This window comes from Lolium perenne, chromosome 6 (assembly GCF_019359855.2).
Source record: "Lolium perenne isolate Kyuss_39 chromosome 6, Kyuss_2.0, whole genome shotgun sequence".
In the NCBI taxonomy this organism is placed as follows: Eukaryota; Viridiplantae; Streptophyta; class Magnoliopsida; order Poales; family Poaceae; genus Lolium; species Lolium perenne.
In genome coordinates, this window is record NC_067249.2 from 108,403,615 (window position 1) to 108,427,450 (window position 23,836).

General features: G+C 43.0%; 1 protein-coding gene across 1 annotated transcript; it reads right to left on the reverse strand.

The window, feature by feature from the left end:
• Nucleotides 1-9,562: 9,562 nt before the first annotated feature.
• LOC127325961 (probable sodium/metabolite cotransporter BASS3, chloroplastic) lies at nt 9,563-12,540 on the reverse strand. The gene is made up of 5 exons (XM_051352775.2): nt 12,080-12,540; nt 11,887-11,982; nt 11,330-11,636; nt 10,969-11,216; nt 9,563-10,258 (listed from the first exon to the last, which is right to left on the reverse strand). The coding sequence occupies exons 1-5, from the start codon at nt 12,466-12,468 to the stop codon at nt 10,021-10,023; spliced, it is 1,278 nt and encodes a 425-aa protein (XP_051208735.1). The 5' UTR covers nt 12,469-12,540; the 3' UTR covers nt 9,563-10,020.
• Between the last annotated feature and the right edge of the window lie 11,296 nt (nt 12,541-23,836).

The window sequence follows — 23,836 nt, forward strand, 5'->3', positions numbered from 1 at the left end:
TTGGTGCATGCTGCAGCAGATTATAAGTGTCACTAATAAGGGTGCTCAGTTTTCTCTGAACCACTTTTTTAATGTCACATATATATGCTACATTATAAATGCCACATAAGGGTGCTCGCATATATATGCGAGACATATACTGAAGTGTAGAAAAACTCATGCATGAATTAGGCAGTTTGCAAAAAAAAAACCCGTGGTATCTTTTACGACAGTCAAGACTTATATCTGGTAAGATCTATTGTGGATATTTCGTAATGTTGATGTCTAAATAAAATAATTGATGCCAACCATTTCATTTCGATCGTCTTCAGCTAGCTCCTAACCTGATGTCGGGACGCAGTAGCTACACTGGTGAGGGTGGGGACTCTATCATGTCTTGGCCCCATGACGAGTTTTCGAGCATTTCCACGGACAGGGTTAATGTGCTAAGGTTGCGATAAACTATCAGATCTGCTTTGTTTTCTCTAGTTTTGAGCCTTCTATTTTCTTCAATGGTTCAGACCCATGCCAAGGCTACTCGGGTGGATGGTGGGAAAATTAACATGGAGCATGAAAATATGAGGTTACACTTGGAGGTAAAAAGACAATGTCTTTTGATAGTTGATTTGGAAGAGCAGGTTCGGGACGAAAAGAAGACTACAACAAATGTGATGCCAAGCCTCAAGATGATGGAATTTCTACCATTTCAGGATGCAGTGATAGAAGAGCTCGAAGCCAAAGTTAAATAAAATAATAACAAAGATGTTGCACAAGACAATATAAAGGAGCTTCAGGTTCTTATACATAAGTTGATCAGATTTTCGGTGCTGACCCTCAGTGTAGCCATCGCCTTGGCTGTTGTATTAACTTACATGTATGTAGCTAGAGTAATTATTCCAACCATGTAGATTCTCCATTCCTGTATCTTGGAAATCATGTCCTCAATAGTAATCCAGTTTGGTACTACTTATGTTATTCAATTTGATTCATATCTGGCATCACCTCTCCTGTTTTTGGACATCTATACCACACCGCAAATAGTGGATAGGCGCACAACTCCTATTCTAGTGCTTACCTCCATCACAAGCTATGAATAATAATACCCTAAAAAAAGTTATGAATAATAATGGTTACAAACGTGTAAAGGAAACACTTAACATGGTTACAAGATGAGGACCGGAGCATTACACAAATGATGTTACTCCGCGACAGAATGATTGCAAATGTACCCACACAAACGACAACAATTTAATTCAACTCTGTCTGTCTAGAAACGAGATGACAGACCAACACATGTTGGAAAAAGGCATAGACGAAGAAAACATACGCATCCCTAAAATTGCAGAACATCGATATAGTGATAACATGCAACAAACCAATGCTTGAGTAAAACCGGCTGAACGCAGTTTACGAACGGACTGAAATATTATATTTCAAAACTATTTGACATCAAATGAGTACCAAGTACTTTAAGCAAAATAAGGAAAATCACTCTTGCAATTACATTCAGTTTTACCAACAACTAGTTCATATAATAGCATAGCAAAACTACAACCCGGCAAGAGTTGCTGATCTTGGGAGTTCAAAAGTGAGCCAAATTCAATGAAGAGCTGTCTGTATGAGGCTCTACAGCAAATCCATGTCTGCAAGCAAGAGATAACTGGGCTGACTGAGAGCTTGACTTCCATGTCTATTGCTTTGGAGGAAGCAAAGAACAGAATGCCTCGCTTGATGCTACTATCCGGGAAATGAAGATAACACCAGCGATGTGCGTCGACGGTCATGGACGAGACCTAGAATTTAACCTTGTTAGTATGGAGATGTTGTCTAAAGCTAGAATAGCACAAAGTATGAAGCAAAGTGAAATTTGGTGCGCATTGACATGCCTTCCCATTTTGCTATTGCTGTTTATTCGATTAGAACCACACTTGCCCAGCAAGTTCATTCACTATTGTAAAGTCTAAACATGCGCATGTTACAAAAGTGGAGCAACTTCAACTCTGTCTAGTTCATGTTTCTAAATGCATTGGTCCATTGTTTAAATTTTTGTTGACTAATATAATCTGTATTAAAGAAGAAGAAATTCTGGTATAAACAAATACCTGAGATTAAATGCTCTAGTCTAAGGAAAGCAGAAGCTGAGGTTAGCCTTCTTTCTGTTTCTTCATTTTGCTTTCGGACTGGTTTTGAGTTTTCTAAAAGGTGAAAATGTCGAAGAAAATTCAAAGCAATTTTCAAACTTGGGACTGATGTAAAAGAAGGTGAAAATGATTAATAACATATATGTCTCAAGGATTTCATGAACCCTCACTCTATTCTAATCATATATTTGTCTATTTGGGCAAACAAGCATGGATTCTACTTGCAACTTATATGAATTTGTTTGTAGATTGTAGGTCTGGGTAGTCTGGAGCATAGTGCAAAGAAGGAATGAACTAAATGGTACGGCACAACACTTTGAGCCTGACAGAACATGGTGCAAAGAATGAATGAACTGAATGGTACGGCACATTACTACTAATAGTAATGTACTTCGAAAGCATGTCCTCGCTAGCGCCTTCACCATCAATGTCTGAAAACCGCAATCATAAAAATAAGATTCATGTTACTAGTCAAGTAAAATCATGTCTTCTAAAGAAAGATGGCGTTGTGGATAAACAAGAGTAACTAGCTAGAGAAATATTCCTATGTACTTTGTAGCTTTGAAACCAGCCATTATATCTTCATATCAAACTTGCGAATCAATTAAATATGAGAGGTTTGTTTGGCTGTTTCTCTTCTTCTCCTTAAAACTTGTATCAATATAACGGGAGCGGTGTTTTGGAACATGGGTCCATATGCTCTCTATATTTCGAAATGCATCTTATATGCATTTTAAATTTTAAAAAATTTGAAACTAAAAGTTCGCATGTACATCTTCACGTGCTACGTGCTCACAAAGTCGTTTCATAAAAAATCGACTTATCATGTGACGTGTGTAAAAAAGACAAAATTCAGTGCTAAAAATAATGCTTTTCACAAGATAAATTTTCTCTTTTTTATATAGACCACACAAAATATTGGTTTTTCGTGAAACTTGACGAACGCATGTATATTATAAAGATGTAAATGTAGAATTTTCTGTCCAAATTTTTCGACATTTCGAAATATAATTTTTCAGTAGAGGGAGCATACGCACCCGAGAGCCGAATTGAACTTCCCCAATATAACTAACATTATAAATCACCTAACTTGGGCGGGGTGCAGCAATTACATCCTAATCCTTATGAAATAATCAGAACATAACCTGGCTAGGGGCAGCGCGCTGCATCCTGCAGGACTAGGGTGTTGTCCAGTAGTGTGCTAGTGCAGATGGTAGCCAGTCAAGTGGTAGAGCAGTAGCAGCGGTAGCGCGGGATCGTGGATCAAGACGTCAAGAAGAAGGCAGACCGGATGACGAGGCTCCGTTCAGTTGATCGCTTATGTGTCTGGTCGAATTTTGTGAAGGCAGAGAAACCGGACTGTATCTGCCGATGGGCATAATTCATGCTTTGGGGTCGACGTACCTGGCGGTGATATTGGTGATGGCCTCTCTCAATGTTGCGTCGACCTAGTGGCCGCGTCGCTCGCCGGCGACGCACGACGGGGCCGACCTGGTGGCGGCGACGCACGACAGGGCCGACCTGGTAGCGGCGGTGCTCGCCCTCGATGCATGACGGGACCTACCTGGTGGTGCGGCGCTCACCGACGATGTAGGACCAGGCCGATCTGGTGGCAGCAGGGGTGGCACGCGATGCAGGGCCTGGTGTCGCGGCGGCGGCGATTCGCGCTAGCGAGCACCGTTTCGCTGAATGGTTTCTGACTGTGGGCCGGCCCATGTTTCGTTTCTGTGGTTGTCGTTCGTTCGGTCGCTGTTCGCCTCTTCTGTTGATGGTTCGTTCGCTGGGTTCGGTCGGTACTTGTAAGTAAGGATTTTCTACACCACATGTTTTGCTGGGGCCCACGTGGCATGCATGGTTTTGTTGTTAACCGATTGCCGCTGTCGTACTGACGTACTAGTGATCATTAATTTGCACGGACATTCTTTATCTATACGCAAGCACGAGTTTTTCTTTTGTTTAGCATGACTTTTTTTTTGTTACCTGAGCGTCCTAGATAGGGATTTTTTTTTCCCTTTCCTTTCTTTCATGTATGCTTTTTCACATGTTTTACTTTCTATTTTTCTTCTTTTAACATTTTTTTCTTTCTTAATTCTTTTTCTACACTATGGTTTTTTCTTTGATTTATTCTTTCTTATATTCTTTAATTTTATTTTTCATTTCTAATTTTCATTTTTAAATCTACTCTACTTTTTTTCTTTCATGCATGCTTTTTCACGTATTTTTTTATTTTTTTCTTGTTTCTTACATTCTTTTTCTACACTATAGTTTTTTCTTTGATTTCTTCTTTCTTACATTCTTTAATTTTCTTTTTCATGTTTTCAATTTTTATTTAAGTTGTTGTTCCCCGCCGTCTATGCCGTTGTTCCCGTCTGTGTAGGTCATTGTTCCCCGCTGTCTAGACTGTTGTTCCCCCTCCGTGTAGGTCGTTGTTCCTCTCGATCTATGTGGTTGTTCCCCTTCGTGTAAGGCGTTGTTCCCCACCATTCTAGGCCGTTGTTCCCCTACCATCTTCGTCGTTGTTCCCCGTCGTCTAGAATGTTGTTCCGCACCGTCTAAACTATTTGTTCCCTACCGTTTAGGTTGTTGTTCCCCGCCGTCTATGTCGTTGTTCCCCTCCGTGTAGGTCGTCGTTCCCCGCTGTCTAGGCTATTGTTCCCCCTCCGTGTAGGTCGTTGTTCCTCTCGGTCTATGTCATTGTTCCCCGCCATTCTAGGTTGTTGTTCCCATCCATCCAGATTGTTGTTCCCCTGCCATCTTGGTTGTTGTTCCTCGTCGTCTAGGTAGGGTGTTGTTCCCCACCGTCTAAACTGTTTGTTCCCTACCGTCTAGGTTGTTGTTCCTCGTCGTCTAGGCCGTTGTTCCCCTCCATCCAGATTGTTGTTCCCCTACCATCTTGGTCATTGTTCCCCACCGTCTACGATGTTGTTCCACTCCGTCTAGGCAGTTGTTCCCCTCCGTCCAGGCTCCTGTTCCCCACCATCTAGGCACTTGTTCCCCTTCGTCCAGGCTCATGTTTCCCACCGTCTACGATGTTGTTCCCCTCCGTCTAGACAGTTGTTCCCCTCCGTCCAGGCTCCTGTTCCCCACCGTCTAGGCAGTTGTTCTCCTCCGTCCAGGCTCCTGTTCCCCTCCATCTAGGCGCCTATTCCCCACCGTCTATGATGTTGTTCCCCTCCGTCTAGGCAGTTGTTCCCCTTCGTACAGGCTCCTGTTCCCACAGTCTACGATGTTGTTTCCCTCCGTCTAGGCAGTTGTTCCCCTCCGTTCAGGCTCCCGTTCCCCGCCGTCTATGATGTTGAACAATATTTGTTTTTCCGGACATTCTCGTTCCATGAGATTCGTGTGTTGAACAATATTTAATTCAGACTTCTAGCTTTATTTTTCTGTTTTATGCCGGTATTACTTTTTTGTATTTTTATTTCGTTCAGATTAGCCTAGCTAGCTATCGACGGTATTTTATTTCGTTCAAAATAATTTCGTAAAGATGGGCCTCAAAGTTGGTACCTGAGTTTTATTTGGGTGAAACGACGTATGCGCATGTGCGTGTCAGCTCCACGCCAAAAAAGAAAAAAATGCATGCATGTGCGTACTTGTGTGCACAACCGAGGTAGCTAGGTTCCCTGAGAAAAAAAAAACGAGCTAGCTAGGTGGTGGAAAAAATGATCACTAGCTGGAGCAAGTCTGCACATGCGCGTACTGTTTTTTCGATGCAGGCAGCAAGCAAAGCGGAGCAGCGCGTAGCACCAGCAGCATGGATCGGTCTTCGGTCCCGCACTCCCGCGTACAAAATCGTCTGACACAACCATGCGGAACAGCGGAAGGCAGCGCCGTCTTCAGTCTATATTTTAGTCCCACCTCGCCGCGCCAGGAAGAGTACGACCAGCTTAAATAGCTTCCTCGCTCAAATTTCATAAGAACTACCTGGACAAGGTCAAAAGCCCAGAAAGGCAAGGACCGCGTGAAGTCTTACTTAGGTTAATTGGGCCGCCAAACCTCGGAAGCCCAACCTCGGAAGCCCAGACAAGCGATATTGATCTCTTCAGCGAAACGACAGGTAGGGAGCGCGCGGGCGCCAGGGAGGAGAGGACCCTGCAGGACGGGGTGTCTGCTTGATGTTGGGCTGGGCTGAATACTGCTATTTGTTTTCTCTATTATGTATTGCTGGGCTACCGGACCTGATCTAAGTCGTTTGATCCTGACCGTTGCTTCAAATCATACCTCCCCTGCCTAGCAGTGGTAAAAGGTACCACAAAACAAGCCTAAAACATAGGTCAAAAAAGAAACAATCTTCTTTTCTACAACAGGTTGTTTTTTGTTAATTATTTTTTGATAGAGCAAATCGTTCTTAACATGGTGAGATAATACTCCTAGAACCAGTATCAAAAAGAATAACAACATAATTGTACTACAATGAGACTGAAATAGAACTATTTTTTTTTAGATGTGAGTAGTACCAGCTGTCCAATGCCATCAGTTTGGCCTCTGAGCGCTGAACTCATGTACTCAGCGATTTTATACACGGTACACACGAGTTTTGCCTCCTGACATCAAGATCTACTCACTGAATTTACACACAAACTGAAAAAATTCAGAGCAAGCCAAAACATCCAGATCGCATTATAGCTCAGTCAAAATTCCGTCAAACTTGTGTCTGTACCGTGGATAGCCGGCGAGCGCGGGCGCATCGCGTCGACGAGGATGCTTGCGACGGAGAGCCCCATCAGCTTGCACCTGACTTATCATGGTGAATGAGGAAAGGCTGATGTTGTCTCTTGCACCCCGTTATTGCGCCTCCTCTTGAACAAAATCCCTCACCCCAGCTAGTCTACTGCTGTCTCTTGCACCCCGGTTTTGCGCCTCCTCTTGAACAAATCTGCCGCTTAGTGATGATGCTAAGCCCCCAGCTGCTGATACGACGCTAAGAGATGGGTACTGGACCACGCACTTCGCTAGGAGGTAAGGACACACATGAGATTGACGGAGGAGGCACCGAGAGAGGCGGCGACAACAGGACTGCAGCTCAAAGATTCAGAGAGAAAAACAGAGAAGAAAGGGACGGGGAATCATCACTTCTTTGACATCTAGAAATCTCTATTGCTTGACCTGATTGGATTCTATTGCTTTACTTGATTGGATTGCAGGATGTTTTATAGCAATGGAGCTAGGGTTGGTGTTGTACATGGATTTGAGTTTGGAATTCGTGTACACCTAGCAGCAACGCTCCTTGAATCAACTTTAGGGTTGGATTTTGTTCTGGACTCGGGTTCCTTGTAAGTCATCACTATCCAGCCCGAGCGGACAAATCATGCGAGTTGATACGTGAGGAAACCACGAGTCCATGACGTAACAACGACCGACGGACGAGCCCTCTGCGTTTTTCTTTTGTGTCCAAACGTTTTCTGTTTTCTTCACTTACGGGTGGCAGTGGGTAATTTCCTCCAACTTTTAGGGTAGTTTAAAGTTGGATGAAAATCTCGCAAGAAACCTTATTTTCTTTATTATTAGGTATAGATTAGGTAGGTATATAAAATATAGATTTCTAGGTGCGCATACTGAAATGTTCAAATATACGACGTAGATATGCCCGTGTACATACTCAATTACCTATATGACTTTGTACCAGGTGTATAAGAATCACCAATATGTCTACTATCTCTACTAATAAGTTACGAATCAGAGGTGTTGGTAGTTAAAAAAAACCGAACAAATTTTCGTCCGTAAAAAAAACCGAACTCCTAGCGCCATCGCTAAAAAACCTCCTTGGTCCGCCTCTACCTGTATTAAATCTTGGTCAGAGTCCTGACAGAACGTTCGATCTCTAAAAAACAGCCTTGGTCCGCCTCGACCCGTAGTAAAGCTTGATCAGAGTTATAGACAAATCGGATCGAGCGACCCACACAAAGAAACCATCCTAGCGACGTTGGATTGGAGCGACCACGCTGTTGTACGTCTGCTCCCACCCCTACCCGACTCTGAAGAGAAAAGGAAAACGTGGAGTCAGGCTTGACGTGATCTTTTTGTTTACACTAACTAAGATCCACGCGCACGAACCGCACGACTCTGGGGCGTGGGTCAAGGGCCTCATCGGCCGGCGCTCTTCGTCGGCTACACATACAGAGGCAATTCTGCGACCACGAGATGGCGATCGACGACGAGCTTTACGAGCGACAGGCCAAATAAAATTGCTTCACAAGGCAGGACGCGCGCCATTGTCTCCCGCGGCATCGGCTACACATACAGAGGCAATTCTACGATCGATGACGTACATCCGACTGATGCGAAACCTCTGCGATGCTGGATGGGACGACGATTCGATGGTAGAATATGATGCTGACATGGAGATGGATTAGACCGAGGTGGTGAACTACGGCGTGCTGATGAGTACGTACACAGGGCGGGTGACTGACAATGGCGGCCGTGGAAAGACGACGCCATGCCGAGAGGAGCAAGTTAATTAACGCGCCCTGGCCGATAGATGCTATAGAGCTGGCGACTTCGCGTTGGGTCTGCAAGTGCTGACTGCCATGCTAGCTAGCGAGCGATCATTGCCCTTTGGCTTTGGCTCATACATTCATGTACCTGGCGAGAGCGAATAGGTGACGACGGCAAGGCAGAAGCAGAATTGTTCAGAGTTGCATTAGAGTTTCTCAGAGTTGTCTTGAACGTTGACGGTGACAACAGGGACATATGGAGCCGACTCGGAGGAGTTGGGTGCCGTGGTGCCTCTGCATAACTGTCGATCCACATATGATACAAGGCTATTGATGTTCACATGCATGCATATACCAATGTGCTTGTATGGACGCTGCTTTTGGTTGCTGCATGAAACGAACATGGATGAAAAAGAATCCGAGGAGACATGAAGGAAGAAAGAAAGAAGTATCGGTCAATAGAAGTGACAAGATGAGAGCAAGACGAATAAAAACACCAAGAACACTATTGTGTACTTGCTTCAGCGGTACAACGAGGCATGAGGTCATGAGAGTATAAAGGGAACTAGAGAACAAATCCAAAAAAAAAAAAAAATTTTGTTGTAGAGAATTCACGCAACAAAGGTATTCTGAAATCAGCTTGATAAAAAAAAAATCAAAAGGATGATTGTTACTGGTATTCAGTATTTTTTTTTTACAGAAGGACTCCTAAACTTATGCAAATGAGATTGGACTCTTCATATTTTGCTTATCTATGGACTCAATTGGATATATTAGCTTTCACGGTAAAGAAGGATGTAGTCATAAAAGAAATATAATACACGCTTACAAGATAGAATAATAGTTTAATTAAGGATTTTTTCAAGGATCAAACTAAAACGCTGGTTTTCATGGATTAGCATGGTCAAACATATGCATGTATCGCTGGATACGGAAGATCTTCTAGATGCGAATAGGCAATCGATTGCAAAAATATTAAAAAACAGAAATCAAGACGTGAACATGAACATGTATAACAAAGATGTGTTTCCGCTGATCATTGGAATTCCCTAATAACAAAATTTAATTAGTTTTTCTAAATAAATGTGATGAACATATGGTCTACCCGTAGCAACGCACGGGCATTGTGCTAGTATCTAGAATCTACACACACACACACAACACACACACACAAACTAAAGAGACACCATCAATGGAACCTACAGGACATGGCATGATATATGACTTCCATCTCATTATCCTTCCACCATATGCGGCGATGCTAATGGCTTTTGTGGCGAGGTTCTACTCACCGCTGATTGTATCTTGCACAGTCTGCAAACTGCAGGTCTGTTTTTGTAGCTATGGCTTACCTCGTGCCGGGTGAGGTACGTGACGCTACTGTAACTGCAAACCCCAAATGGTCGACGATTTTCCCATCCAGGGTAGGGTCCACATAAAGGAATTCCAATGCTAAATCTGACAACTTCTTAAGATCTCGCGCCAGAGGAAGCTTGAGGAAATAATCTCAAAGGAACATCTCTTATTCGCAGGCCACTTCCCCAGTATGATGCAAGAGTCAAACCAAATATTGCCATGACAACAACAGAACATGCTGCAGGAACTGCTTGACTGATTCCAAGAAATTGGGTAGCAAGAAGTCCTGCTAGGGTGGAGCTCTGCATTCCAGTACACAATGAAATAGTCCTACAAACAGGCTCTTCTTGTCTGCAAGCAAATGCAACAAGAAACTTAGCGAAAGGGCATCAACAAAGTATGGCTGTCAGACAGTAATAGATTTCTAATTTAGAATGTAATGTAGCGGAAGAACCAAATGCTAATATGATACTAGTTTACTCCACACGGAGGATTAATTTAGTAAATACTGCCAATAACAGGTCATTTATCAGGATGGTGAGCATTTTATCGACATTCATCATGGCCATTATTTTCCAAAACTATGGAAATTAATTTTATCTACTTGGCCAACAAATAACGCTCAGTATTCATAATTAGCTAGCAATTAAATAGGGTAATTCAGTTAAAATAATAATACAAATACAGGACCCAAAGACTTCCATGGACATTAAGAGAACATATGAAGTTATGATATGTATAACATACATTACCATGTTATTTTTTGTAAATAGAAGTACTTCACTAAAGTTATGTCAAAAGGATGGAGCTAACAACACAAGTAAAAACTGCTTTTCTTTTTCTGAAATAGGTCAAGATACACAATAGAATGCAGATATGAGTATACATGAATTTGGCAGAGCTAACAAATAGAAGCATTGGAGAAAATAAATAACTCAGATACATCACAGTTCAAAGAGATTCCAAATAACACTGAATTATGCTTTAGCAAGATCAAGGACAAACAGTGATGCTAGAGGAACACGAAGAACGGATAAAGTTTTATTTCAGTATCAAATTACCTCAGCTCGGGCAACTTGGAAACCCAGTAACCAACAACAAAGGACGCAATGTGGAAAGTCACTATGGGAAGAAGTAACATGAGTCCTTGTGATGAGAGGAGCATACTCCTATTTATAGCAAGAGGGCTCCCAATACAAAGTGATGTGCATATCATAGCAACAAATGGCATTACTGGCTGTATGACATTCACCACTGGTTTTGCATAGGTATTCAGAAGGAGACCTAGTATCACAGGAACAAGAACCACCTGGCAAGCAGGAAATCAGTCATAATCACAAAAAAGGCAATGTTCATAAGCAAGAATATATGGAATGCAAGAAAGAATCCACTATTGCTAGGGATTACCAACAGTTTCATTACCTGCAAAATAGATTTTGCCATCGCGATTACATTAACTGGAACCACTGAACCAATCAATAATCCGGTGAGAACAGGCGTCACAATCACCGAAGATATGGTCGAGTAGCTTGTCAGCAGAATACTCATCGCAACATCTCCTTTCCCGAGGAAACTAGCATAGCTCGAAAGCTGCGCACCCGAGACACAGCATGTAAGCATAAAACCGGCAAAGAACGCTGATGGCATCTTGAACACCCTTGCGATCAGCATGCCGATCAGAGGCTTGAGCATGTACTGTGCCATGTAGCCAATTGACAACGGCACCGGCCTGGAAATGCAACACAGGAACAAACAAACAATGGCTTCAGCTCTAAGCTAAAGACTCCTTCCTTGACAGGCCGTACGTCGGCCTAGGACGAAGCTACAGGCACCTTCCACCGTGGCACGAAGCGGCTGGCTGGCACACTTGCAGCTGGGCTGCCCGACAGCTAAGGAGGTGTGGACCTTGGGTGAATGAATAGAAGGCAAAAAACGGAAGAGAGAGAGAGAGAGAGAGAGAGAGAGAGAGAGGGAGAGACCTCTTGAAGGCCAGCGCGAAATCGTCGATGGATAGTTGGATGCCAATGGACAGCATGATGCCTCCGAGTGCAGGTGCGTACAACTCCTTGGAGACCCTACAGAAGAATTACAATAATCAGTGACATGTGCTAGATGTCCAAGATTCCAAGCCAAAAAAATCTTCTCAAAGCGTCCAGCGGCTGCTTTGCTCACCAGGAGAAGGTGGCAGGGTTTCCGAGAGCGGCGACGGCGGTTGCGACGACGACGACCGGGAGCAGCGCGGAGACCGCCTGCGAGGAGTCCCCGTCCCCCTCGGCCGACGAGGAAGCATCGGTTTCAGCGCGGAAAGAGAGTAGCCAGGCGTTCCCCTCGCGACGCGGCCAACCGACGCGGCCAAGCGTCGGGGCGGAACAGAAGGTAGCGGGCGCTTCCGCCTGGGGCGGCCGCCGCCAAAGTAGCGCCGATGGGGAGGCGCACGGCTGCGGCGGAGAGGAGATGAAGCGCACGCGGCGGAGAGGGTGGCCGTGGTGGTGCGAGTTGGCGTGGCCCGGCAGGTAGCGAGAGGAGGAGGAGGAGGAGGCGGCCGCCAGGGCGACGGACATGGCGATGGCGAGAGGCTGTGTGAATCGGATTGGGAGGTCGAGGAGGGGCGTGGGCGGTTGGAAGATAGAACGGAGGTGCCACGTTTAAAGCTGTGAATAAACCATGTGGTTTTAATGGAAAATACTGCCTCCGTTGAAAAAAAAGCAATTGTATATTTTTAGCCAAATGTTGAGTTTTACAAATTATATAAGAGGAAATGTATAGGGAAACCTCAAACGGAGGCCGAGCTACACATAGCTCTTTATTTGCAAACACTTAAAATCCGTGTTTCAAAGTTTCAAAAAATTCAAAATAAAATTCTAGAGATAGCCAATGATGTATACTACAATGGTGTAAAATTTCAATACAAATTGCTTTATATTCTAGGCTACACAAAAATATAAATTTTAGCAAATTTTATAGTGAAGCACATTTGAATACTATAAAATTTCTCTGATATTATCATCTTCGTGTAGCCTAGAATACATATCAATTTATACTGATATTTCACACCATTGTAGCATTCATCATTGGTTACCCCTAGATTTTTTACTTCAGATTTTTTTTTAACTTTGAAATACGAATTTAAAGTGTTCGAAAATAAAGAGCCACATGTAGTTCGGCCTCCAAAACACCACTATATATATAACTGTAAGGGTATATTGCCCATATGTGTGGTTTGATGGCGTGTAACTCACACGTTCGTTGGGAACCCCAAGAGGAAGGTATGATGCGCACAGCAGCAAGTTTTCCCTCAGAAAGAAACCAAGGTTTATCGAACCAGGAGGAGCCAAGAAGCACGTTGAAGGTTGATGGCGGCGGGATGTAGTGCGGCGCAACACCAGGGATTCCGGCGTCAACGTGGAACCTGCACAACACAACCAAAGTACTTTGCCCCAACGAAACAGTGAGGTTGTCAATCTCACCGGCTTGCTGTAACAAAGGATTAACCGTATTGTGTGGAAGATGATTGTTTGCAGAAAACAAAGAGAACAAGATTGGCAAAGAGATTGTATTTCAGTATAGAGAATTGGACCGGGGTCCACAGTTCACTAGAGGTGTCTCTCCCATAAGATAAACAGCATGTTGGGTGAACAAATTACAGTTGGGCAATTGACAAATAAAGAGGGCATGACCATGCACATACATATTATGATGAGTATAGTGAGATTTAATTGGGCATTACGACAAAGTACATAGACCGCCATCCAGCATGCATCTATGCCTAAAAAGTCCACCTTCAGGTTATCATCCGAACTCCCTCCAGTATTAAGTTGCTAACAACAGACAATTGCATTAAGTATTGCGCGTAATGTAATCAGTAACTACATCCTTGTACATAGGTCCAATGTTTTTTCCCTAGTGGCAACAAAGACATCCACAACCTTAGAACTTTCTCAGCATCCCGTCCGAGATATCAATGGAGGCATGAACCCACTATCGAGCATAAATACTCCCTCATGGAGTTACAAGCATCTACTTGGCCAGAGCATCTACTAGTAACGGAGAGCATGCAAGATCATAAACAACACATAGACATAACTTTGATAATCAACATAACAAGTATTCTCTATTCATCGGATCCCAACAAACGCAACATATAGAATTACAGATAGATGATCTTGATCATGTTAGGCAGCTCACAAGATCCGACAATTAAGCACAATGGGGAGAAGACAACCATCTAGCTACTGCTATGGACCCATAGTCCAGGGGTAGACTACTCACACATCACTCCGGAGGCGACCATGGCGGCGTAGAGTCCTCCGGGAGATGATTCCCCTCTCCGGCAGTGGTGCCGGAGGCGATCTCTGGATCCCCCGAGATGGGATCGGCGGCGGCGGCGTCTCCGGAAGGTTTTCCGTATCGTGGCTCTCGTGCATCGGGGTTTCGCAACGGAGGCTTTAAGTAGGCGGAAGGGCAGGTCAAGAGGCGGCACGAGGGGCCCACACCACAGGGCCGTGCGGCCAAGGGGGGGCCGCGCCGCCCTAGGGTGTGGCCACCTCGTGGCCCCACTTCGTCTCCTCTTCGGTCTTCTGGAAGCTTCGTGGCAAAATAGGACCCTGGGCGTTAATTTCGTCCAATTCCGAGAATATTTCCTTACTAGGATTTCTGAAACCAAAAACAGCAGAAAACAGCAACTGGCACTTCGGCATCTTGTTAATAGGTTAGTTCCAGAAAATGCACGAATATGACATAAAGTGTGCATAAAACATGTAGATAACATCAATAATGTGGCATGGAACATAAGAAATTATCGATACGTTGGAGACGTATCAGCATCCCCAAGCTTAGTTCTGCTCGTCCCGAGCAGGTAAAACGTTAACAAAGATAATTTCTGGAGTGACATGCCATCATAACCTTGATCATACTATTTGTAAAGCATATGTAGTGAATGCAGCGATCAAAACAATGTATATGACATGAGTAAACAAGTGAATCATAAAGCAAAGACTTTTCATGAATAGTTACTTCAAGACAAGCATCAATAAGTCTTGCATAAGAGTTAACTCATAAAGCAATAATTCGAAGTAAAAGCATTGAAGCAACACAAAGGAAGATTAAGTTTCAGCGGTTGCTTTCAACTTGTAACATGTATATCTCATGGATAATTGTCAACATAGAGTAATATAATAAGTGCAATATGCAAGTATGTAGGAATCAATGCACAGTTCACACAAGTGTTTGCTTCTTGAGGTGGAGAGAAATAGGTGAACTGACTCAACAATGAAAGTAAAAGAATTGTCCTCCATAGAGGAAAAGCATCGATTGCTATATTTGTGCTAGAGCTTTGTTTTTGAAAACATGAAACAATTTTGTCAACGGTAGTAATAAAGCATATTTATCATGTAAATTATATCTTATAAGTTGCAAGCCTCATGCATAGTATACTAATAGTGCCCGCACCTTGTCCTAATTAGCTTGGACTACCGGATCATCACAATGCACATGTTTTAACCAAGTGTCATAAAGGGGTACCTCTATGCCGCCTGTACAAAGGTCTAAGGAGAAAGCTCGCATTGGATTTCTCGCTATTGATTATTCTCAACTTAGACATCCATACCGGGACAACATAGACAACAGATAATGGACTCCTCTTTTATGCATAAGCATGTAACAACAATTAATAATTTTCTCATATGAGATTGAGGATGTATGTCCAAAACTGAAACTTCCACCATGGATCATGGCTTTAGTTAGTGGCCCAATGTTCTTCTCTAACAATATGCATGCTTAATCATAAGGTGGTAGATCTCCCTTACTTCAGACAAGACGAACATGCATAGCAACTCACATGAAATTCAACAAAGAGTAGTTGATGGCGTCCCCAGTGAACATGGTTATCGCACAACAAGCAACTTAATAAGAGATAAAGTGCATAAGTACATATTCAATACCACAATAGTTTTTAAGCTATTTGTCCCATGAGCTATATATTGCAAAGGTGAATGATGGAATTTTAAAGGTAGCACTCAAGCAATTTACTTTGGAATGGCGGAAAATACCATGTAGTAGGTAGGTATGGTGGACACAAATGGCATAGTGGTTGGCTCAAGTATTTTGGATGCATGAGAAGTAATCCCTCTCGATACAAGGTTTAGGCTAGCAAGGCTTATTTGAAACAAACACAAGGATGAACCGGTGCAGCAAAACTCACATAAAAGACATATTGTAAACATTATAAAACTCTACACCGTCTTCCTTGTTGTTCAAACTCAATACTAGAAATTATCTAGACCTTAGAGAGACCAAATATGCAAACCAAATTTTAGCATGCTCTATGTATTTCTTCATTAATAGGTGCAAAGTATATGATGCAAGAGCTTAAACATGAGCACAACAATTGCCAAGTATCACATTACCCAAGACATTTATAGCAATTACTACATGTATCATTTTCCAATTCCAACCATATAACAATTTAACGAAGAAGAAACTTCGCCATGAATACTATGAGTAGAGCCTAAGGACATACTTGTCCATATGCTACAGCGGAGCGTGTCTCTCTCCCATAAAGTGAATGCTAGGATCCATTTTATTCAAACAAAACAAAAAAAAAACAAACCGACGCTCCAAGCAAAGCACATAAGATGTGATGGAATAAAAATATAGTTTCAGGGGAGGAACCTGATAATGTTGTCGATGAAGAAGGGGATGCCTTGGGCATCCCCAAGCTTAGACGCTTGAGTCTTCTTAGAATATGCAGGGGTGAACCACCGGGGCATCCCCAAGCTTAGAGCTTTCACTCTCCTTGATCATGTTGCATCATACTCCTCTCTTGATCCTTGAAAACTTCCTCCACACCAAACTTAGAACAACTCATTAGAGGGTTAGCGACAATAAAAATTAACATGTTCAGAGGTGACACAATCATTCTTAACACTTCTGGACATTGCATAAAGCTACTGGACATTAATGGATCAATGAAATTCATCCAACATAGCAAAAGAGGCAATGCGAAATAAAAGGCAGAATCTGTCAAAACAGAACAGTTCGTATTGACGAATTTTATCGAGGCACCAGACTTGCTCAAATGAAAATGCTCAAATTGAATGAAAGTTGCGTACATATCTGAGGATCACTCACGTAAATTGGCATAATTTTCTGAGTTACCTACAGAGAAAACAGCCCAGATTCGTGACAGCAAAGAAATCTGTTTCTGCGCAGTAATCCAAATCTAGTATGAACTTTTCTATCAACGACTTTACTTGGCACAACAAAACACTAAACTAAGATAAGGAGAGGTTGCTACAGTAGTAAACAACTTCCAAGACACAAAATAAAAACAAAGTACTGTAGGTAAAAACCATGGGTTGTCTCCCATAAGCGCTTTTCTTTAACGCCTTTCAGCTAGGCGCAGAAAGTGTGTATCAAGTATTATCAAGAGACGAAGTGTCAACCTTACCTTGGGCTTACCCTTACCTTTCTTATTGTTTTTCTTTCCCTTTGATTTAGGAAATATATGATTTCCCCCCGGTGTAGAGGTGAATTTCAGGGTGCCTTCTCCCACATCAATGACTGCTCCCAATAGTTTCAGCAGGGATCTTCCGAGTGTGATTTTTCCTGTCCCTACACATTCAATAACAAGATAATCAATGGATATTGTTCTTCCAAGAATGGTTGTATGCACACCTGCGGCTATTCCCTTAGGAATTATAACAGAGTTATCAATGGGAGTTATTTCTTCTCCTCCTTCATCGACTCCCCAAAGTTTCAAAGATTTATAAATGCTCTCAGGTATAAGGCAAAATTCAGACATAATATCACAGTTGGCACGAAGAGTTCGATCACCGATAACAATTTTAACAGTAGGATCCCATAATGAAAGTTTAGAGTTTACTAAAACTTGTTCAAGACGATTACGAACATGGCAATAGTTGTCATCCAAGCGAGATGTACTTATCTCGAGATTGTTTAATCTATTATAAATGCTAGTGAGGGCTGAATCAAAGTTATTAGCTAAATCATGTGATGCAACCAACTTCTTTATGGCATTAAAAGCTTGATCCCCATTGCAATGAAGGAAATCTCCTCCCACTAAAGCATCCAAAGCATATCTATAGCGAATCATAAGACCAAAATAAAAATTACTAAGGAGCAAACTTAGAGTCATTTGAGGTTCAGTTTTACGATAAGAAGTAAAAATTCTAGACCAAGCATCCTTAAAACTCTCCTCATCCCCTTGTTTAAAAGTGAAGACTAATTCTTCAGGCGAAGAAGTAACAGGTTCAGAGCTAGACATGGTAACAAAAGTAACTAATGTTTTTGTATTTTTAATGTAGAGTGCAAGACAGTAAATAAAACAAACTAGATAAAGTAAATGCAAGTAACTAATTTTTTGTGTTTTTGATATAGCAAACAAGATAGCAAATAAAGTAAAACTAGCAACTAATTTTTTTGTATTTTGATTTAGTGCAGCAAACAAAGTAGTAAATAAAACTAAGCAAGACAAAAACAAAGTAAAGAGATTGGGAAGTGGAGACTCCCCTTGCAGCGTGTCTTGATCTCCCCGGCAACGGCGCCAGAAAAAGAGCTTGATGGCGTGTAACTCACACGTTCGTTGGGAACCCCAAGAGGAAGGTATGATGCGCACAGCAGCAAGTTTTCCCTCAGAAAGAAACCAAGGTTTATCGAACCAGGAGGAGCCAAGAAGCACGTTGAAGGTTGATGGCGGCGGGATGTAGTGCGGCGCAACACCAGGGATTCCGGCGCCAACGTGGAACCTGCACAACACAACCAAAGTACTTTGCCCCAACGAAACAGTGAGGTTGTCAATCTCACCGGCTTGCTGTAACAAAGGATTAACCGTATTGTGTGGAAGATGATTGTTTGCAGAAAACAAGAGAAACGATATTGCAGTAGATTGTATTTCAGTATAGAGAATTGGACCGGGGTCCACAGTTCACTAGAGGTGTCTCTCCCATAAGATAAACAGCATGTTGGGTGAACAAATTACAGTTGGGCAATTGACAAATAAAGAGGGCATGACCATGCACATACATATTATGATGAGTATAGTGAGATTTAATTGGGCATTACGACAAAGTACATAGACCGCCATCCAGCATGCATCTATGCCTAAAAAGTCCACCTTCAGGTTATCATCCGAACTCCCTCCAGTATTAAGTTGCTAACAACAGACAATTGCATTAAGTATTGCGCGTAATGTAATCAGTAACTACATCCTTGAACATAGCACCAATGTTTTATCCCTAGTGGCAACAGCACATCCACAACCTTAGAACTTTCTGTCACTGTCCCAGATATCAATGGAGGCATGAACCCACTATCGAGCATAAATACTCCCTCATGGAGTTACAAGCATCTACTTGGCCAGAGCATCTACTAGTAACGGAGAGCATGCAAGATCATAAACAACACATAGACATAACTTTGATAATCAACATAACAAGTATTCTCTATTCATCGGATCCCAACAAACGCAACATATAGAATTACAGATAGATGATCTTGATCATGTTAGGCAGCTCACAAGATCCGACAATTAAGCACAATGGGGAGAAGACAACCATCTAGCTACTGCTATGGACCCATAGTCCAGGGGTAGACTACTCACACATCACTCCGGAGGCGACCATGGCGGCGTAGAGTCCTCCGGGAGATGATTCCCCTTTCCGGCAGGTGCGGAGGCGATCTCTGGATCCCAGAGATGGGATCGGCGGCGTCTCTGGAAGGTTTTCCGTATCGTGGCTCTCGGTACTGGGGGTTTCGCAACGGAGGCTTTAAGTAGGCGGAAGGGCAGGTCAGGAGGCGGCACGAGGGGCCCACACCACAGGGCCGCGCGGCCAAGGGGGGGGGCCGCGCCGCCCTAGGGTGTGGCCACCTCGTGGCCCCACTTCGTCTCCTCTTCGGTCTTCTGGAAGCTTCGTGGCAAAATAGGACCCTGGGCGTTGATTTCGTCCAATTCCGAGAATATTTCCTTACTAGGATTTCTGAAACCAAAAACAGCAGAACAAAGAATCGGCACTTCGGCATCTTGTTAATAGGTTAGTTCCAGAAAATGCACGAATATGACATAAAGTGTGCATAAAACATGTAGATAACATCAATAATGTGGCATGGAACATAAGAAATTATCGATACGTTGGAGACGTATCATGGTTTTTGGTAATTAATGACAACTTCTATAGACTAATGTTTTCATTGAGTTTATATGAAAGAATATTCCATATGTACTACCTGTATTCCATGTGTTGGATTCAAATATGGATGCCATGAAGATAAAGATGTACCTTGTGTATTGGCATCAAGATCATCGATTTGAAGATATATATGTGATATGATCAAGAAGGAGAAATGAAGATGGAGTTCTTATGTGGAGCTCAATATTGGCCATGCTCTAGCTTATGTGATAAGAAATGGATGATCAAGATCTTGAGTGCTTGATTCCAAGTGAAGAATTCAAGTTATGGCTCTAAGTCGGTTTCATGATAGTCTCATAAGTTGAGTTATGGTTGACTAAGATTTAGAGCATGCAAATAAATGAAAAATTCTTTATACACCTCAAGATAGTATGATAGAGCATGAGGAGATACAAAGAGTGAAGAATACATTCAAGTTTGGTCAACACATGAAGCATGAAGAATGTGCCACGTGAAGTCACGTGTTATGGTAAGCCTTGTCAATTATGCTTCATGAACTAACCCATCATATATGTGCCATTCTGTTGTCTATGTGGGTTAGGTATCTTTCCATGGGCATGCATCAAAACTTGGATCTCATATAGTCCATGAGAGGATGACGTCAAGTGGTGATCGTTATCAAGGTTGAGTTGGGCAAGTTCAAGTTGATAATCTCAAGAGGATCATATGGTTGAAGCTTGCCGTCCATTTGGTGATAATGGACATGTGAAGATATTTGTGAGTCTTCACGATGCAACAATGATCAAATGAGGCATTCCAGATTGAGTGGAGCTTGAAGAGTTATCATCAAGATCAAGCGGGATGCGCAAGGCAAATGTATGGCCTTGATAGGTTTTCCTTTTACCGGTCTCAAGGTGGTTGACGGAAGACCGGATTATAGGATAGATAGCCGCACTATCAAGTGGGGCTTTCAATTGGGTAACTTGATCACATCGTCTTAGGGAGCTCAATCCTTTGCATACTTTGCATATCCCTATTGCTTCTTGGTGTTTCTCTGTGAGAGGTTCTTGAGCTTGTTTCTAGCTTTACAACAAGCTCAAGTTCATCGAAAACGGAATCAGCATGCATCTTCTATTGCATTTTCGAGTTTGGACGTCTTCACCGTTTCTTGACGGTGGGAGACTCCCTCTCTAAAAACATCTAAAAATATCTTGTGAGGAGTCTCCATATTTCCAACAAAATTGGTTTCATGTCAATCGGGGTCCGGACACAAAAGTTATCACAGTTTTTGTATAACATGTTTTTCCTGCTGGCCCGGTTTCTCGCCCGGCGTGACCGGCCGTCCCACCGGCTGGCCCGGTTCAAACCGGCCCGTGGACTGGTGCCAAACGGGGCCATGTACTGTAAGACACAGAAGTGTCCCGGTCTTGTCCCGGTCACAGGCCCGATTGACCGGCCTCCTCGAGTGTGCTGAGATGAAACTCACCCAACGGTTATATTTTCCCCTAGACTATAAATAGGCCTTCTTCCACTTTGGGCTGGATAAGTTCTTCCACTCTCTCTCCTTCATTGCTGACTTTGAGGAACTTGCCCTCTCTCTTGATTCCCCCATGATTCTTGCTCATTCTTGAGGGATCTAAGAGAGGAGATCTAGATCTACAATCCTTACCATTCCATCTCTCCTCTAAGTGAGGGGAACTCTTTAGATCTAGATCTTGGAGTCATTTGTTGATTTCCTCTTTGTTCTTCCTCTCTAATCTCATCCTAGCATTTGTTGCTTGGGTGGGATTTGAGTGTGAAGGACTTGAACACCTCTAGTGTTCTTGCTTTGCATCATTGCATAGTGTTGAGCTCTCCACCACGATTAGTTTGAGTGAGAGACCGTGAGCTTGTTACTCTTGGAGGGAGACATCCTAGTTGGCTTGGCGGTTGGTGCTCCGGTGATCTCTTCAAGGAAGATTGTGAAGAGGCCCGGGCTTCTCCTTCGTGGAGCTTGTGAAGTGGTCTTGGAGCTTGCCATCTCCGGAGTGGAGGAAAAGCTAACCATAAGGAAAGGGCCATTATCCTTCGTGGGTTTGGCTCGAAGAATAGGGTGAGCCTTCGTGGCATTGGGGAATCCTTCGTGGGACCTCCACCCCTGCAAACGTGACGTACCTTCTTGCAAAAGAAGGGAACACGGGAATACATCCTCGTCTTCGCGTGCCTCAGTTATTTCTATACCCGAGCTTACTTTCCTTGTGATAGCCATCGTGCTTGAAGTATCTATTATATCTTGCTATCACTTGTTGTTCATATATATTGTGCCTATCTTTCTTAGCTCTAGTTGTTGTTGTTGCACTTAGTTGAGCCTAGCTTATTTAGGATTTCTGCTTGTGAAATAAACATTAGTTTAATTCCGTATTCTTACAAGCCAAATCCGTAAGAGTTTTTAAAATGCCTATTGATACGTCTCCAACGTATCGATAATTTCTTATGTTCCATGCTACTTTTATGATGATACTCACATGTTTTATACATACTTTATGTCATATTTTATGTATTTTCCAGCACTAACCTATTAACGAGATGCTGAAGAGCCAGTTGCTGTTTTCTGCTGTTTTTGGTTTCAGAAATCCTAGTAAGGAAATATTCTCGGAATTGGACGAAATCAACGCCCAGTATCTTATTTTTCCACGAAGCTTCCAGAAGTCCGAAAGGGAAACGAAGTGGGGCGATGAGGCGCCCACACAACAGGGCGGCGCGGCCAAGGCTTGGGCCGCGCGGCCCTATCGTGTGGGGCCCTCGTGGCGCCCCCTGACCTACCCTTCCGCCTACATAAGCCTTCGTCGATAATAGTTCCAGTACCGAGAGCCACGATACGGAAAACCTTCCAGATACGCCGCCGCCAATCCCATCTCGGGGGATTCAGGAGATCGCCTCCGGCACCCTGCCAGAGAGGGGAATCATCTCCCGGAGGACTCTTCACCGCCATGGTCGCCTCCGGAGTGATGTGTGAGTAGTTCACCCCTGGACTATGGGTCCATAGAAGTAGCTAGATGGTCGTCTTCTCCTAATTGTGCTATCATTGTTAGATCTTGTGAGCTGCCTAACATGATCAAGATCATCTATTTGTAATGCTACATGTTGCGTTTGTTGGGATCCGATGAATAATGAATACTATGCTATGTTGATTATCAATCTTTTATCTATGTGTTGTTTATGATCTTGCATGCTCTCCGTTATTACTAGAGGCTCTGGCCAAGTCGTTACTTGTAACTCCAAGAGGGAGTATTTATGCTCGATAGTGGGTTCATGCCTGCATTAAATCTGGGACAGTGATAGAAAGTTCTAAGGTTGTCGATGTGATGTTGCCACTAGGGATAAAACATCAATGCTATGTCTAAGGATGTATTTGTTGATTACATTACGCACCATACGTAATGCAATTGTCTGTTGTTTGCAACTTAATACTGGAGGGGGTTCGGATGATAACCTGAAGGTGGACTTTTTAGGCATAGATGCATGCTGGATAGCGGTCTATGTACTTTGTCGTAATGCCCAATTAAATCTCACAATACTCATCATAACATGTATGTGCATGGTCATGCCCTCTTTATTTGTCAATTGCCCAACTGTAATTTTTTCACCCAACATGCCATTTATCTTATGGGAGAGACACCACTAGTGAACTGTGGACCCCGGTCCATTCTTTTACATCGAATACAATCAACTGCAATACTCGTTCTACTGTTCTCTGCAAACATCATCATCCACACTATACATCTAATCCTTTGTTACAGCAAGC

Excerpts from the sequence above, each read along its gene's own strand:
- LOC127325961 (XM_051352775.2), bottom strand. The coding sequence starts at position 12,468 with ATGTCCGTCGCCCTGGCGGCCGCCTCCTCCTCCTCCTCCTCTCGCTAC. Across the intron at positions 11,637-11,886 it reads TTCGCGCTGGCCTTCAAGAG|GCCGGTGCCGTTGTCAATTG; the intron begins GTCTCTCCCTCT and ends TTGCATTTCCAG. Across the intron at positions 10,259-10,968 it reads TCCAAGTTGCCCGAGCTGAG|ACAAGAAGAGCCTGTTTGTA; the intron begins GTAATTTGATAC and ends ATTTGCTTGCAG.